We start from the raw sequence: 18,976 nt of genomic DNA on the forward strand, positions 1-18,976 counted from the left end.
TTATAGTAAAGACACAACCAGATGAAAACCAGCAAAATACCAACTCTGACCAGCACACAGCAGCTGGGTATTGCCACTTTGGCCAGCCTGAGTGTTACATATTGTAGATGTACTTTTTTTTTTTTTGGCCAATTCATGCAATCTTCAATTGTGCATCACAGTTTTATACATTTAACAGGTTTATGAAATCATTAGGTATTCATGTGGAATATACATAAAGAAATTTGAGCTTTTAACTATCTTGCTGATTTCTGATTTTTCTTGTTAGTAAAATAATAAGAATAACAACAACAAAAAAAGTCATATTTGATTGATTTAAATGTGCTGCCCTGTTTTTCTTTGTGCAACACTCAAGCCTGTCGGATGAAATATCTCTTGATTAGTAGAGTCTGCTTTTCCAACAAGCGGAAGTTACGGGTTGGCAACATGGTGGTTACCAGGAGGGGAACGTGCGTAGAGACGCCGGACGGGACTAAAGTAGCCGAAAAGCAGGTATATTTACTTTGTATTGTCTGTCTTACAGAATGCGGTTTTCAACTAATGTTTTATTTACAACGGAAGTATTGAGGATAGAGTATTGCGTTATTTTATTTTTTTGTACAAGGCACGTGTATCACACGCAGCCTGTCCCATGCTGCTGCTGCTGCTGTGTGTATTGTTGCTTGTGCTGCCTCTCTCCTTTTCATAATAAAAACAGTCTTAGAGTCTCATGAGAACTGTTTGTTACCCTTGAAGTTCGGGAGGCAGTCCAATTGTGTGTTAGTGATGTTTTAGGGTTTTAAAACACCGAAAAGTTGGCTTGATAATATTTGGATATGCGCAAGGCCATACGCGAGTCAACGCGACAAATTGCATCAATCTGCACAATATTCTGGTCGTGTTATAATGCTGTCCTTACAAAGATATAAACAAGTGTTCCTGTCAGGACACGGCACTATCATTGGTTATCATATTATTATTATTATTAATAAAACTGAATAATCCTCTCCCTGCACCGAAACCCTAAAACTAAGGTCTAGTATGCTATACTGCAGTCATTACACATCTAAAGTAGTTAATGTTTGGCAGTGAATAAGCGTTTTTGTTACTTTAAAAAAAACAAACAAACAACGGACCGGAGGTGCTGACTTGCTCAGTTGTCCTGATAGGAACATTTTGTGGTACCTTTTGTAGGCACTGCGTGTTCTTATAACAAATATGCACAGTTCTGCACAGATGTGCGTTCTTTAAGGGCTGCGGCGTGACGTCACAAAGCGCCAATCGCTGAAATCTGTGCAGATCCTGCACACCCCAGCGAAGCTCTGAAAAGTTGCTGCAGCACAAGGAATATCCCCTAGAATGTGTCCTAAGGGCACCAGATGTCTTAATGGTTAGGGTTGGATTAGGGTCAGAGTGGGTTGATTTTGTAGAGTTGTCGAGCTCAGGAAGTGCTTGGTAAATGCCCTAGAATCATCTGATGCCCTCAGGACACATTCTAGGGCAGGGGTCAGCAGTTAAATTTCATGTTGGGCCAAATGACCTGCTGCAGAAAAAAGCTGTGGCTGGTTGAAAACAAATAAAAAAGGAATAAAGTAACAATTGTGAAAGTGTGTCCTTGTAAATTCCAAATGCATATCTGTAACAATAATATAGCATGTGTGTTTCATCTATTAAGAGACAAATTAGTTTACATTAACATTCTGATATTTTGAAAGTGAAACTTTCAGCTGTTCAGCTGGTGCCCCCCACATTTGTCAAGTGTTTTTGAGCGATTTGGTATTTCAATAAAATTAGGGGCATGTACATTTTTGGAGGACTGCCTATTCTCCCAAAAGGAAAGTGGAATTGTTCTCGTTGAATTTAACGCAATGAAGCATTTAAAATACACACCATAGCCAGGCATAAATGAAGTGCAACGAGCAAAACGCAGTCAAGAATTTAAATAAACTACTTAATCTCTCTCTCTCTCTCTCTCTCTCTCTCTCTCTCTCTTAGTAGAAATTAGTAGCAAATCGTAACGTCACTGCCTTAGCAGTCTCTTTAAAAAAAAAAAATATATATATATATAAAATATAAATGTAGCCCTAATTATAATAATGCTCTTAATGTTTTTTTTTTTAACATGGAACAGCCGGTTATGTTCTACTCTGGCCAGCAATCCAGCATCTTACTGTCATAACATAAAAAAGAAAATAAACTTGGACTGCAAATAAATTAATCTACCAAACTTGTTTATTACAGATCAACTTTTTTTTTTTTTTTTGCAACCGTGCATAAGAGAGTAAACATGTTAAACCGTAACATCTAAATGCTTAATTATAATACACAAATAACAAAGCATGCTATATTTTGCAGTGCTACTTCAGTATGTGTACTGTACAGGTTTTTAGCGAGAAACGCAAGCATATCCTCTTTTTCTGGTTTAAGCAGGGTTCTTTGCGGGGTCACAACATGCCCCGCCGTGCTAAAGAGACACTCGGACGGCATGATGGTGGCGCAGATGCACATGTATTTTCTGGTTAGTTCTGCCATCAGAGGGAACTAAGATTCATTATTACACCACCACAAAAGTGTATCTTCCTCACCATCAATAACTGGTTCCTTCAGGTAATCAACCCTCTGTTCCCATGGCAGTGAAAGTGGCATGGCTTTCACCTTCCCAAGATGACTCCCTAAGGTTTTTTCTTTTTGAATGGGGCAACTACCCTAATCTACAAAAGAATACACTATTAATAAATCAAATAAATGTGTTGAGAACAATATTTAACTTAAATTTAGAACATTATTCTCTCCCTCTCAACCCCAACACACAAATTAGTAATGTGAATTATAATAAAACAAATATGTTTTCTTTGTATTCCTGAATAATTTACACTAGGAAATATTGAAGATATTTAATACATATATTGTGTTTATTACATTTTGTGCCTGTATGTGCGATTAAAATAATGTATTCTGTAATAATGAGAATAGTTTTAAATACAGTTACTGTGGTAAGTGAATGTTGCTGGAGGTCTGTTTGTGCTTTCAAAAGGTCCCGTTTCTTTAACCAGCTGTGGGAGAAGCAGCCTACAATCGAACAACTGACCACGAGCCGCTCTTGTCATTTCGGTTGCTTTCCCTGTTCATTGAATTAGGTACCGCAAGGTGTGGATTATGACCAAAGCAATTAAGACATGGCCAAGTTAGGTGTCTGACTGCGGCAGCTATGTTAGCTCTATTGTCCGTGGTGATGCAAGATAGTTTTTCATCTTCAAGCTCCCAATCTTGTAGAGCACAGCAAAGGGCTCCAGTTAAATTCTCGGCTGTGTGGTTGTCCGGTAGGAAGCTATTTTGCTGACATCATGATTCCAGTTTTCATTCAGGGGAAATGAAATTAAATATACAGTTAGGGACATGAACAGTGTCATGTTCACGCTCAGCCACATATTGATTGTTGCTGAGAAATAGTAAACTCTGAACTAGTTCAGCAGCATCAGCTTGGACTTTAATGTACAATTCAGGAATGAATGTTTTTGAGAAGTGCTTCCTTCCTGGAATTTCATACCGACGATCGAAAACCTGCAACATTTTTCGGAAGCTGCTCTTCTCCACTGTATTCACTGGTAGCATTTCCTTGGCAGTGAAGCTGGTGATTGAGTTTGTTGGCTCTTTCCATCTGGCACTGTCATGGTGGTATTTTGTCGCTCTTGCAAAGGCTGCCGTGATGGTTGATTGCTGAGGAAGATCTTCACGACAACCTGATGTTTAAGGGTTTGAGGCAGATCCAGTACCTTTCGTCATCTGTGTAAACTGCAAGGGGTGGTGAACCTGTAGATGGGACTTAGTTTGTAGTATTTCCCTTTTTTGTAGTGATTTGCTTTTTTCTAAGATGGCACGTAATTTACATTTAAAAGGGGCTCCACCCCCTTTCTCATTTGGTTTGAACCTGAAGAATGTCCAAACTGCAGCAGTAGCATTCTTCTTTGCCACAAGATCAATGTTATAGTTGCCGTAGAAATAAGAAAATGTACCGTACTGCAAAAGATACTTTGTGTGCTCCACGTGTTCACTGAACAGCAGCACGCAAGTACTGACTTTCTCTTACTCCCTCTGCTGCTTGTTACATCCAAATGAACACACGGAATATGGAACATGTATCCAGTCTAAGACACGCTCTCCCCCAACGTCACACACACACACACAAGCACGCATACAGCTGACAGCAGCAGCTAATACAACATCCAGGAACAGAAAGTAACAGCGGTCTTGTTCTAAACCTCCACAAAGCTGTCTGGGACTCTGCAATGTTTTAACATGGCATGGTATGAATGAAGGACATTTTATAACGTGTTTCATTTTATTAGCTATGTTTATTTTAGGAGTAGTGATGACATTGACGATATATATCTATAGATATATAGATAGATAAATATATATATATATAGATAGATAGATGGTACCAGTCAAAAGTTTGAGTACACTTGCTGGAAACTAGATTTTTTTTTCATAATTGACAATGTTTTACGTCATGCGTTTCTGTAAATACTTGAAAATGAAAACACATGTTACAGTATATCAAAGCAATGTTCAAGAAAATTGAAAATTGTCTCTAAATCTTGGATTCCTCAAAATAGCCACTCTTTGCCTTAATAACAGCCTCACAAACACGAGGCATTCGGTTAACAAGTTTCAGCAGGAAATCACCTGACGTGTGTTCCCAGCTCTTCTGCAGCAATTCCCAGAGATGTAGGGCACTCGTGGGTAGCTTTGCTTTGACTCTTCTGTCCAGTTTGTCCCATACAAGTTCTATGGGATTGAGGTCTGGAGACTGGGCAGGCCAGCTTCACTTTCCTTCTTTGCCAGTTAGTTCTTGCACAACTTTGAGGTGTGTTTCGGGTCATTATCTTACTGAAGAATGAAAGCCTGCCCAACTAGTCGTAATCCTGATGGAATGGCATGCCTCTGAAGCGTGCCATGATAGCCATGCTGGTTGAGCTTGCCGTGGACCTTGTAAAGATCAGCTCTGTCACCAGCAAAGCAACCCCAGACCATGCCACTGCCTCCTCCATGCTTGACAGTGGGAACCACACATGCAGAACTCATGCGCTCACCCTCTCTGCGTCTTACAAATACTCGGCGGTTGGACCCAGATATTTCAAATTTTGACTCATTTGTCCATAAGACCGACTTCCACTCCTCAACGTCCAATTTCTGTGTTTTTTGACCCAGGCAAGTCTCTTCCTCTTATTCTGCACCCTTAAACTTGTTTTTTTTGCAGCAATTCTTCCAGTTAGGCTAGCTTCACGCAATCTCCTCTGAACAGTTGATGTTGAAACATCTGTACTTCTAACAGAGATGCCATCTGCTACGGTTTGGCCGTAGCAACTATGGTTTTCAGGCTCTGATACGGTGATACGGGCCAAGTTAAGTCAAGGCTTTGCCACTATTGAAAAAAAAAAAAAGACGATCAGTGATTGGACGGCCAAGATATAACAAAAAACGCCTCGGCGGCAAGCAAATGGTAAATAGCAGCGGTAACTTTTTAATTCAATTTTTAATAAAGGAAATGGCAACACAAAAAAGACCGCGGCTGAATTCACAAAGGTTCAGAGAGGATTACATCAAGAAGTATACATTCATAAAAAAAAGTAAAATATCGGAACATCATGCTTACTGTGAGTACTGCAGGTGCGATTTAAGTGTTAAGCATGGGGGAATAAATGATATTGATGAACACGTCAGAACCTTGAAACATGAGATAAATTCACGGGGAGCTCAGGAAAATAGATCATTGGATTGTTTTTTTAAAACAGATGGCGAAAATGACATGATTAAAGCAGAGGCTCTTTTTACGAACTTCATTTTAGAGCACAATTTACCAATTGCTGTTGCAGATCACATAGGCCCACTTGTGAAAGTGACTTTTCATGATAGTAAAATTGCTTCCAAGTATGGCTGTGCGAGGAGCAAAACGACAGCAATCGTTGAAACTTTAGCATATTTTTCCTCTACTGAATAGGCCTCGTTTTTGAAAAGTAATTTTTTTTGCCATTGCAACCGACGGTAGTAGTGACATCGAGACTCAGTTGTACCCAGTTGTAATACGTTAATTCAGTGAAGAAATTGGCAAAGTGGTAACGCAGCTGCTTGCTTTACCATCATGTGAGGGTATATCGGCAACCGGAGAAAATATCTTTAAGACTGTGGATAAAGTATTGAAGTCATTTGAAATACTGTGGAAAAATTGTGTTGCATTTGGAGCAGATAATGCAGCTGTAATGCTGGGTGTACAAAAAGGTGTAGCTGCCTGTGTAAAAATGGAGAACAATTCTGTCCATGTACAGGGTTGTCCCTGTCATTTAATTCGCATTGCTGCCCAGTCGGCTGCAAAGAGATTGCCAGCAAGAATCGACGAACCCCTGATTGACATATATTACTATCTAGACAAAAGTGGCAAGCGGCACAAGCAGTTGAAACAGTGCCAGGACTTGTGTGGCACCGAAGCAAGAAAGATTTTGAAACATGTGAACACCAGGTTTGTGCTTAAGAATAACTTGTATGTGTATATGTGAAAAGTATTGTACATTAAGTCCCTGTCTACACACACAAACCGTTATCTAGAGAAGCATTCTAATTAATCCAGGTCAGAGCGACCATACTGTTTCTGATTTTAATGTGTCGATAAATTACTAAAATAGCTTGTTTGTAGTTCCTAGCAGCACAGTGTAATACCATACTTACCATTTGATTTTATTTAAATAATGGAGATGTCTTGCCTTTTCCATGAATTACTGTAGGTGGCTCAGCCTGGGCAAGTGTATTGATAGATTGCTGCAGCAGTGTCCAGCACTAGTGGAATTCTGCAAAGTAAACAAAGGTATAAACCTAAACTATGCTTTCATTATACTGTATTATATCATTTTAAAGCAGTGTTTTTTAGTTTGATGGTCAGTAATGAATGGTAATTGTTTTCTGCATTTCATCAGGTCCCAGCAAGGTAGCTAATAAAGCCAAGTCTAGTGAGCCAGCCATGGCTAAAGGGCATCCACGCAAGCCATCCTCTGCAGTGGCAGAAGCTAGTAAAAGTATGTGTAACTATTTTGTGCTGCCAGACTAGATTTATTTTCAAAATGCCCTGTTTGTTTGGTGTATATTTATGCACATGGAAAACAAATAATTTGTACCTAATTTAATCAGAAAATACATTTTGTTTTTGACTTGTACTTTTTTTAGACAATTGTACGTTTGTTTGTGAAAACGTGTTATGGTAACGTGCTTTCAATTATTGGTAGGCCCAGTTGTGACCTCAAGTGAATTGTTCAATGATTCTATCAGTGTGAAATTGAAGGCTGGTAAGGTGTCTTCTGCACTTAATCAAGGTACCATTTAATCTGTTAGTACAGTATAGTCTATTATAATGGAAGATTTTAAAAAGAGTAGTTACACTAATCTTTCTTTTAAAAATAGTAGCTTCTATTTTTTTCTATTTGTGTGAAATTACATTTTAGTTTTATTTTAATGTTTTTAAACAGTCACTGTACAGTCTATATGTGTGTTTCTAGTATTAAAGGTCAGCAATATTAATTAATGCAAATTAACACTACATTACTAATGATTAAATGTTAAAATGAAGATTACAGTAAAATAATAAGTATAGTATGCAAAGGATGGAAGTATAAGATGCCTATTTGTAGACTTAGAAAATCTATTGCATGTTTTTCAGAAAGGTTGAAGGAGAAGATAGTTGTTAGCAGGAAGAGTGGTGTAAAACCTACAATACCAGCTGGCAAGCTGGACACCAGGTTCTGTAGAATACAGCACAGCCTAGAAAATCCCCTAGTGAAGCTAACCTGTCTGTTTCTCCAAGCCTCCTGACCATGTTTTGAGGGCTTAAATGCACTTCTGCAGAGAGAAGAGCCATTTATTCAGGTTCTAAAATGAGAATTGGATTCCTTGCATTTACTCCTTCTCAGCAAATTCATTAAGCCTGCACTAATCACTAGTGTGAGGTCTACAATCACAGTTAATGTAAGGGACAGAAAGAATCAGAGGGACAGAGAAGATATAGTGATTGGCACCAAAACCAGACCGTACTTAGAGGAATGCAAGGAGGGAGGGAATCTCTGTAAAGAGGAGAAAAATATGTTTTTTAACTCTGTCAGAGAGTATTATGCCGAGGCCAGTTCTTATATTACCAGCAAATTGCCATTGCATGAGGAGCTCTTAAAACATGCAGAAGTGGCTGACATCAGTCAAAGGACAAATGTCAAATTTGAATCTGTGATGTATTTTGTCAGAAGATTTGATTTGGTCTCAGTTGATGGGCGCGATCATTTGGAAAATTAGTTTGTTGTATACCAAGTAGAGAACATTCCTGAAGATGTTCTTCGGTCAGACAGGGCAGATGTTTCCTGGTACAAGATAGGGAGGATCTTCAATCCTGTAACAAGCCAACCAACGTGTGCATTGTTGGCCATGGTGATGCTAACTATATTGATAATACCCCACAGCAATGCAGACACAGAGAATATTCAGCATTGTGCGTAAAGTTCAAACAGAGTTCTGCCCAAATCTATCTAGGAAAACCCTAGAAGCTATTTATGTATAGAAGCTGAAGCTCTTGTCTGTGGAAAAGAAATGCTGTGAAGCTATGTACAATAAGTCTGTACTGATGAAGTGCAAGAGTGCCACTTATACTAAGTTACATATGTGAATAAGCCATAACATTGACCGGCCATCACCGACACTGAATTGTGTTCTTTAGTTTACATTTTTGTATCCTTAGCATAATAATCTGTAGTGGTAAAAAGCTTTTTTTTTTTGGCTGAAATTAAATGCCTTTTTTGCTTAGTTTCTAGATTGAGAATTGCCAAGACTAGCTTATATGCCTATATTTTAGTTCAACTTTAAGTTATAGTATTAGGTACAGTTTTGCGCAGTAGTAAGAAATGTATTTATTGGTTCAGAGATGCTAATGCATATACTTCCTTGTACATAAACAATAAATACTCTGTACTGTGAAAAATGTATGCTGAATCTCCTTGTCTACTGTTTTTTGAAAAGCTGTAATTTGAGTCACGGTCAAGAAAGAGGTCTTACTGGGGCACAGACATAAAACTATGATTTTAATAAAACCTGTATTTTTATGACAATTAGATAATTAGCTCTGAGTTACATTTCTGTCTAAGCATTATATTGTTGGATATCGATTGATTTTCTCCTTAAGTGCGTGAAGCGGGCGTGGTTAGGGTATGCTAGGGTTTGCTAGGGTTTTCTTGATGCTTCGCTCACCAGGTGCTAGGATTTCTTAGGATAAGCTAGGTGCTTAAGTGTTTATAGACAAGTTTATACAGTTAAAAGCATAGATAATCATGAAAAACCTGGTTTCAAGCAGGTGTACTCAAACTTTTGACTGGTACTGGATATTATATATTCCAAATCTTTCAATATCACGATATACGATAATATTGAATATTGGCACAACCCTATGACATGTTATAATTTTGTAAATAAGGCATGGTCTCCACCAGTCTTTCACATTGATGTTGGGTGACTTTATGCCACTCCTGGCGCAAAAATTCAAGCAGCTCGGCTTTGTTTGGTGGCTTGTGACCATCCATCTTCCTCTTGATCACATTCCAGAGGTTTTCAATGGGGTTCAGGTCTGGAGATTGGGCTGGCCATGACAGGGTCTTGATCTGGTGGTCCTCCATCCACACCTTGATTGACCTGGTTGTGTGGCATGGAGCATTGTCCTGCTGGAAAAACCAATCCTCAGAGTTGGGGAACACTGTCAGAGCAGAAGGAAGCAAGTTTTCTTCCAGGACAACATTGTACTTGGCATGATTCATGCGTCCTTCACAAAGACAAATCTGCCCGATTCCAGCCTTGCTGAAGCACCCCCAGATGAGTCCAATTTTCAGCTTTGCCCAACACCTGGTCGTCTAATGGTTAGACGGAGACCTGGAGAGGCCTACAAGCCACAGTGTCTCGCACCCACTGTGAAATGTGGTGGAGGATCGGTGATGATCTGGGGGTGCTTCAGCAAGGCTGGAATCGGGCAGCTTTGGCATGAATCAAGCCAGTGCAAGGTTGTCCTTGAAGAAAACTTGCTTCCTTCTGCTCTGACAATGTTCCCCAACTCTTTTTGGTTGTTTTTTGATATAAATTAGTCCTTCGGTCATATCAGTCTGATATATGCCTGTTTGGTAGGCAATTTTTTATTTGAGACTTTAATGCCTAGTTTTACATGGATTTTGCGTGTATGTGGAGTTTACATACAGTGATGGCGTATGCTGGGAACGAGTGGAGATTAGAAGCAAAGCAGAATATTTAATCACAGAGCGACTTTCTGATATGAATTAAGAAGCTGTAAAAGTATGATTATAACTTACATGATTTAGTCTTTTTTTCTTTAATTTTTGTTTTCAGTAAACTCAAAATTATGGTGATCAAGGTTCTATTTTCAGTACAAACTAATTAATTGTAGATTCACGGATCTCAGCAAAATCTAATTGTCTTTTTCAAGAATGTATTTTTATAAATGTATTTCTACAGCGCTTAAAAAAAACTTGGAACACGGTTTAAAGTAGTAAAGAGAAATAATTACTTGTTTACCATGCTGACCTTAAGTATTCCTTATAGAAGGGGGGGGGGTGGGGTGTGTGTGTGTGTTTACGCTGCAGCCTCGCTTCCAATTTCTTATTCTTACTATGGTTGGCTACAAACACACGAGGGCTAACCAGTGATTGGATAATGCTTTGTTGGGTGGGTTTTTATTGTGCACATGTTTCGTAGTAACTATAATATTACTTGTGTAATAGAAAACTAAAGGAATCGTCAATATCACAGTCTTTAGCGTCCGTGACTCGAGTCAGAGTCACGAAAAATGACTCGTCCTACAAGTCTTACGTATACACAATAATTAGTTTAAAAATGCTGTTGTGAAAAGAGATGGACCTTGCATACACAAATATTAAAATATTAAATGATAGTAACAGGAGGCACTGTACAAAAAGTTAAATGTTAATGGCACTTTAACATAACCATTCCAAACTCTTTTTCAAATGTAACTTATTTTATTTTAACCAGGCTGCCTCCAGAAGTAATACTCCAGCTCGGCAAAGAGCGACCAGTAGCAGACAGACCAAAGGAGAGGTATTGTCAGAAGCCATCAACGAGTCTGAGCATGAGGGAGCAGAAGAGAAGGACCCTCAATCATCCGTCTCCTCAGAGGTGCAGAGCTCTGCTGTCAAACGGATGACCAGGAACAGACAGGCCAGAAGTGATTCTCAACCGGAGTCGATGAATGATGCTGATGTTTCTGAGGCTGAGTCGTGCTGCTCCACAGTATTGGGAGTTCAGTCTCTTCATGATCAACAATTAATACGCAGCCGTAGAAGTATGGCCCCATCCCATTCAAAAGTAGTGGGCAAGTCACAAGGTGAGGAAGCAGACATCTCTGAAGCAGAGTCATGCTCCTCTTCTGTTTCTGCAGTCCAAGCCACTGATAACCGAAGAGCAACCAGGAGTTTGAGGAGCAGAGCAGTATCAAAAACAAAGCCTGGTGCCAAGTCTCAAAATGAGGATACTGAGTTTTCAGAAGCAGACTCCTGCTCCACTGTCGCGTCAGATGTCCAGGCCTCACAAAACCAAAGAACAACCAGAAGTAGGAGAAGCGAAGCCCTATCTCTAAATGCTGAAAAGTCCCAAAATGAGGACACTGAAGTTTCTGAGGCAGAGTCTTGGTGCTCTGGTCTTCAAGCAACTGTTGTACGCCGAACAACAAGGAGCAGGCAAGCGAAAGGCCAGCCTGCCTCAGAGTCCCTCCAGAAAGGAGTAACAGAGGTTGAGAAATGCTCCCTGCTGTCACCTTCAAAAGACCCTGAAGTTGCGGTTTGCAAAGAACAGTCCACCAGTAGTCCAAAGTCAACAAGACGTACAAGCAGGAGGAATATATCGCAGTCGCCGCAAGAGGAAGTTATGTCGTGCTCCGAATCGGAGTCTGTTGTTTCTAGTGTTGCTGGCAGCCCAACAAAAGGGAACCGCAAGGTAGAATCAAGTTCGGAAGTGGTATCCGAAACTCCAAGCAGCAGTTGCACAGGATCACGTCGCAATCGCCGGGTTGTGTCACAGCCGGAAACCATTGTAGAGGCTCTGAGTGACCTCGAAGAAATGGAGCTGGAGCTTCCTACTGCTGTTTCTCCCAGGAAAAAAGAAACAAAACCCAGTGAAGAGGACATCCAAAAAACTGTTGATTCAGAAGGTCCTGGTCTTCACAGTTCCGAAACAGTGAGCAAAAACGAGGAGCGGATTATTTCTGAACCTGAAACCACAGCATCTCTTGAGAAAGTAGAGGGCAATGATGAAACAATGGTGATTGAACTAGATTGTGAGAGCATAAATACTGAACTGGCAGATGGCAAGAGCAAGCAGGGCAAAGGGAGTGTTTTGGGATACAAGGATGCTGACCCTGACAGTGAAGATGAAAACCGGAATCAACAGTGTAGAAATCTGGTGAGCTTGGAAACAATCAAAGCTTCACCTAAAAAAAACCAAGTCATTAGTTTGCTGCTCAGCAGTAACGAGGGCAGTGATGGTTCAGACAGGGATGACAGTGAGGAGGAGATGGATGCTAGTGATGTGAACAGCATCCAAGATAGAGAACCAGGGCCATCCAAACCCAGGCCTTCTGAAATCCTTTCAGCTCAAGAGGATGGGCTGTTTGTAATAGACACGCAACCTGGATTTGAGCCAAGCAGAAAGTATTATCTAGAAAGTAGAACAAAAGAGGAGGAGGAGGAGGAGGAGGAAGCTGAAAGTGATAAGGAAGGGGACCAGGGTAAAGAATCCGAAGAGGAATTTGTTGATGAAGAGGAAGACGACGACAAGGAGGCTGAAGTTCTGTATAAAAGACGAAAACCAGCATTGTAAGTATTGCAGGTTTTGGTTTAAAGAAAAAAAAAAAACGTTTTGTGGTTCAATACAAGTTCTTTAAAAACAAGAAATATGTTTAGTTTCCCTAATGTGTTTTTTCGGGCCCTTTTAAATTTAAACCTTTTGTAGGTTAATATTTCCATGTTAATTTATTCTGATATTGTTACATTTCTTAAAAGGGTATAGAAAAGTAAATTCTAATAGAAACTGAGATATGTCTCCAGAGTATTTCATTGTCATCTTTAGTAGTAACTAAGAACACCTGTTCCTCTCCTATTCTAACTGCTGAACTTCTTCCATATATCAGTATTGATCTGATATTATTTTGTTCACTTACCAAAAAGTCCATAAACTGTGTAGAATCCTTGAACACAGGGATTTAGTGCAGTTTTTCATTTCCATATGATGCATCTAGGTCATCATGGTGTACATTTCCATTTTATATTTACAGCTGAGGTGGAGAATGTATGTTCTTAACAATTTTTTTTTTTCCCCTTGCAGGATGGAGCTTTCTAGCAGCATAGACCCAGGTTTAAATCTGAAAGGAATTGGGGGCCTGTATATCAGCTTTGATGCAAAGAAGCAGACAAGTGCCCCAAGTGCGCTTAAAAAGCTAAAGGAACGAAAGAATAAAGATGTGGTAAGGTATTCCATCAAGCCCCCAGTAAAGCAATATTCGTTTATTAGTCAAGTTGTCTTCACCAAGTCAGGTTTTAAATGGGGTTAAATACAATATAATAATGTTTTCAAACACAAGAAACTGCTTTGCATGCATTTGTACTCATTTGAACATCTAGAAGCCATACGATTTACATTGTTATTTGAAGATTACATTGATGTTTCTTTTGGGCGCTTTAGTAATGTGAAGCCAGCTAACATTCTCTATTTGAGCATCTATTTAATCAAAGAACAAACACAATGGATTATGTGTAATTGGTGTATTTAATGTTTGGTTAAAACAAACTTGTGGTAGTTAATGAACCCTCCTGGGATATTAGAAAGTGTACTAATCACACTGTTTTGTTGCTAGCTGTTAGAGAAGAGTGTGGTAACGCCAGATTTTGAGAAGAAGGAATCGGTCCCACCTTACAAGGAGTCTCTCCAGCAGCTCAGAAAGAAGCGCAGAGTAAGTAAAGTTGGCTTTGTCTCCAATGGCGAAAGTGTAGAAGAAACAACATTTAAATGAATCCAAGTCAATGTTAAATGGTTCTAAAAGAAACCATTTTGTTTTCATGAGATGAAGAACATATGTAACTTGTCTACATTTTGTGATGCTTAAGTCTGTAATAGGCAACTGAAAAAAAAACAAATCTTTATTGGTTTAATGTACCGCCCTATCCATTATTTTCATCCCTACCCATATATTGTTTCACAAAGAAATTACCTGTACAGGCAGTTTCTCCCAGTACATTTCTAAAAACATAAACAGGGATGACACTATGATGCCAATTACATAACAGTTTGATCCAGTCCAGGTTTTACTGTGAGTTCAGTTGGACGCACCTGAGCTTGTTACCTGTACATTGTGGCTAATCAAGCTTGTATCAAAACCTGGAATAGGTGAAACTGCTGTGCAGTAGGAGTCTTCCATGCTTGATAAACCTCAAACAGAAAACTTTGATCTTCATTGCAGAAAACTACTTCTCATACTTTTGTTAATCAGAAAAAATATAATTAAATTGATAAATTTATTTTTTGGTCCAGGAATTAACAAGTGCCTAACAGATGTATAACTTTTTGTACCCTTACTATTATACTTTTAGGAAGAACGTTCCAAGACAACCGGTGATGGCTGGTATAACATGAAGGCTCCTGAAATGACAACTGAATTGAAAAATGATCTGAAAGCTCTGAAGATGAGGTCAGCAATGGATCCAAAGCGTTTTTATAAGAAGAACGACAGAGAAGGCTTTCCTAAGTATTTACAGGTATGTGTGTCACAGGAAAATGCAAAATTCTGTCTTTCATAAAGCACTGAATCTGAAACTGGGGGTCGTGCACCCAACATGTTTTCAGCAAAAATATCCTGTACAAAGATATAAACTGTATGGTTCATTGTATATGTTCTCAAGCACTAGAAGGATAAATGTGATTTATTTATGTTCTTAAGACCTCAATGTTGGCATTACTGTTTTGCAGTGTGAGTCTTTTCCATGTGTACAGATGTAAACTGATAAGACCCACCTTTAATTCTGTGGAGACCTGGCAGTTTTGCAAAGTGTTTGTTCTTTCTTCAGGTTGGTACTGTTGTGGACAGTCCAGTCGATTTCTATCATGCCCGGATTCCCAAGAAACAGAGGAAGAGGACAATAGTGGAGGAACTAATGGCCGATTGGGACTTCAGAAGGTGTGTATTACACAGACACCCTACAGACATGACTCTACTGAAGTGCATTGATTCCTGTGGAAGATCAGTGTTCAGTTTACAATCATATTGTAGTAAATTGGTTTTCTGCAACCCTGACTTAAAAGAATGGGCGACTCAAAAATGACTTGATTAGATTTCAGATATGTAAAGTGATGATACATTGCATGTAGTATCAGAAGACCATGAAGGAAAGATATGGTTAGCACTGTGTGTCATGCAGTAGATAGCATTATTTGCATAGTAAATATAATGTCTCGTGTATAATACCCTTAGTAATGTGGCTCAGTGTTCTTATGCTGTTGTCAATGTTTATTTACTTTTAGTTACAACAAGAAGAAATACAAGCAGATCATGACAGAAAAGGCAGCCCTGGCAGCTGGCAAGAAGAATCGCAAGAAGAATAAATTCAGCAAGAAGAAGAAATAACCTGGGTTGGACTGATGACTTTTGTGACTCAGCCACCATGTTGTCTTAAAATTTACAAAGCAATGAAACTGTAAATTTGAATTCACATGAGAATCAGTTCTCACTTTATTATGTGAAGTATTTGTAAAATGGATTACAGAGGTAATGTGTGTAATAGGAAGTCAGTGTGATTAGCATTCAAAAATATATTCTCCATCCCCCCCCCCCCCCCCAAAAAAAAAGAATACTAGTAGTAAATAATAATAAAAGTACCGCAGCAGATATTTCCGACAGTATCCAACAGTCAAATTCAGCACCCGCTCAAAGGCCTGTTTTTAGTGTTCAGTCTACGAGGTGCCCAGTCTGAGAGCATGGAGTGGTCCTCTGACAAGTGTGTCTGGGACTACTGGAGGCACCTCCAAAGAGCTTACATGCCTAAAAATTAGAGTTGGTCACTGCTACATAGCTTATTTTTTCTAAACTTATTACTTGTGTAAGATGATTCCATCATTCTGCAACAGGAGGGGGTTTAATACTTTCCAATGACACAAAATGATTTTCTTTGCCAATATTCTTGCTGAAAGTATTAAAGATGAATGAAGTATTCCTGTTTAAAAGAGAAGGCAATCGCTCCCAGCTTTTACTGGTATTGCATAGCAAATGCTATAAGAAATGTTACTGGATTTTTGAGTTGAGGCTCCCATCTCATCCATAAAGAGCCTAGCGATACATTTGGCAGGCTAAGGAAATTACTGTTTTTGAAATAATGTATCAAGCTATGTAAGGACAGTGCACTACACTTTCAAGTAGGTAATGGTGTTTGTTATACTGTACCATTATAAATAAAGTCTCACGCAGTACATAAAGAATGCCTTTTTAAAATTCTATTATATAATGTAAACCACATGTTTCAATAACTAAATATACATCAGCATAAAATGTAGTAATTAAAACAATGAGAAACAGTTATTTTTTGGTATACAATAATAAACTGGATATGCATGCTGCAAGTTCTAATCACAACAGTACTTGTGTTCTTAAGGATAACATTTGAGCCTTCTTAAAAAAAAGTCTAGACTAAGGACAATACCGGAATGAATGAGTAATACTCTTTTTTACAACACCAAAAACAAGACACATGCCAAAGTGAGATGAAACAATCTTCTGGTCATAATTCATAATCTTCAGCTAAAAAAAACAACAAAAAGGTATACTTAAACAGTTTTAAACAGGATGTAAATTATCAAACAACATTATAGATATTATCTTTACCCCCTTTTCACACTGGGTCCACTTGGAAGTGCAACGAGTACGGTGTGCTTACAAACGTCCTCGGATCGTTTCTTTCACAGTGGGTGTGTACTGACCGAGTACACTTGGAAAAGTACTAAGTACACTAACATTTTGACAAATGTGCAGAGAACATTTCTCTTTCACACTAGCCATCTTCACTAGTACTGAGAACACAAGAAAATCACATGATCTTGAAGTGAATGTTGAGAAGTTCTACAGCCATGGAGAAAGTCCTGCTTTTATGTGCTGCAATACTGCAGTGTTTTGTAATAAACATACTTAAACACTGGCAAAGGCAACAGCATGTGAAGAAATGCTTAATATTGCTACAGTTGCAGAACAGACAACAGAATGCTGTTCACCATGAAGTGATATCTTCAACTATTTCAAGGTATGCCTCAATGACAGTAATAATATTATTGTATATGCCATTGGTCCTCAGATTCTACTAGTTTTTGTTACAACTTAGTTGTCAGTTACCCAGTTGAATATTTATCTACTGTAAGAGCTCGGAGCAAAAAACAAAACTCGGTAACTACCAGGATTGCAAACCCACAGCAGACCACTGAAGCAAGAGCTAAGATTGTAGTTTCCAATTTTAATTTAATTTTTTTTTATTTTTTAGTAAAATGATTGTTGTTCTACCACTTTGATTGACACTTTAGTACCCTTGATGTTTCAAGTGAACCAAGTACGTTTTTCTTTTACACTAAAGCAAAAGTAAACGAACCGTCCCCAGTATGGATGCAACCATACCGAGAACAAGTACTTTTCTGAAGTACCCACTTTATGCCGTGCTTATTTTGTTCCGTTAAAAGGGAATCACTTGTCAAGGTTTTATGAAACCTTGATCTTTGAGCTGCTAATCAACATGCTGTTATAACGAGTGTTATGTAATGTGTTGTTTTTGGTGGGGCAAAATATGCAGTTTCACAAAAGAAAACAATTGCTACTTTAAGAATTCAGCTGGAGACAAACATTATAAATATAATAATTTCATTTTAATTCCAAACACACACGCACACACACACACACACATATAGTGGCAATCTCGGTTAATGCAGGCAGGCGTACCACACAGGGCGAGGCAATCTACACACAGACGGAGAGCAGGTGCAAACCTGGGACCTCTCGCACTAAAGCATTGCTCTGATACCGCTATACAAAAGAGCCAGCTCCTTGGCAAGGACCATATATGTCATCTACCAGCCCTGCTGCTTCCTTCCCCTGTGCATGCTACACTAATATATATATACAGTGCCTATAAAAAGTCTACACCCCCTTTCAAAATTTTCACCTTTTGTTGCCTTGATCCTGGAATTAAAATGCATCAAAATGTATTTTTTTTTTTTTCCCATTTATCTACACATCCTACCCCACAACTTCCAAGGGAAAAAAAATTTATAGAAATTTATAGAAAATTAATTAAAAATAAAAACTGAAATAGCTTGGTTGGATAAGTGTCCACCCCCTTTGTATCAGCAATCTTAAATTAGCTCAGGTGTAACAAATTGCCTTCAAAATCACACACCAGGTTAAGTGGCCTCCACCTGTGTTAAATTGTAGTGATTCACGTGATTTCAGGATAAATTCAACAGTTCCTGTAGGTTCCCTCTGCTGGGTAGTGCATTTCAAAGCAAAGACTCAACCATGAGCACCAAGGCGCTTTCAAAAGAACTCTGGGACAAAGTTATTGAAAGGCACATATCGGGATGGGTATAAAAAAAATATCAAAGGCCTTGAATATCCCTTGGAGCATGATCAAGACATTATTAAGAAGTGGAAGGTGTATGGCACCACCAAGATCCTGCCTAGATCAGGCCGTCCCTCCAAACTGGATGACCAAGCAAGAAGGAGACTGATCAAAGAGGCTACCAAGAGGCCAATGGCAACTTTACAAGAGCTACAGGCTTTTATGGCCAAGACTGGTCAAAGTGTGCATGTGACAACAATATCCCAAGCACTCCACAAATCTGGCCTGTATGGTAGGGTGGCAAGAAGGAAGCCATTACT

At 38.9% G+C, this 18,976-nt stretch overlaps 1 protein-coding gene across 1 annotated transcript; it reads left to right on the plus strand.

The window, feature by feature from the left end:
• Positions 1-332: 332 nt before the first annotated feature.
• LOC121326699 (deoxynucleotidyltransferase terminal-interacting protein 2-like) lies at positions 333-16,689 on the plus strand. Its single transcript, XM_041270083.1, has 7 exons — positions 333-492; positions 11,053-12,890; positions 13,399-13,537; positions 13,928-14,023; positions 14,661-14,825; positions 15,135-15,244; positions 15,589-16,689. Exons 1-7 carry the CDS (start codon positions 364-366, stop codon positions 15,689-15,691), a joined length of 2,580 nt encoding a protein of 859 aa, XP_041126017.1. The 5' UTR covers positions 333-363; the 3' UTR covers positions 15,692-16,689.
• Positions 16,690-18,976: the final 2,287 nt, after the last annotated feature.

Source organism: Polyodon spathula, chromosome 14 (genome assembly GCF_017654505.1).
Source record: "Polyodon spathula isolate WHYD16114869_AA chromosome 14, ASM1765450v1, whole genome shotgun sequence".
In the NCBI taxonomy this organism is placed as follows: Eukaryota; Metazoa; Chordata; class Actinopteri; order Acipenseriformes; family Polyodontidae; genus Polyodon; species Polyodon spathula.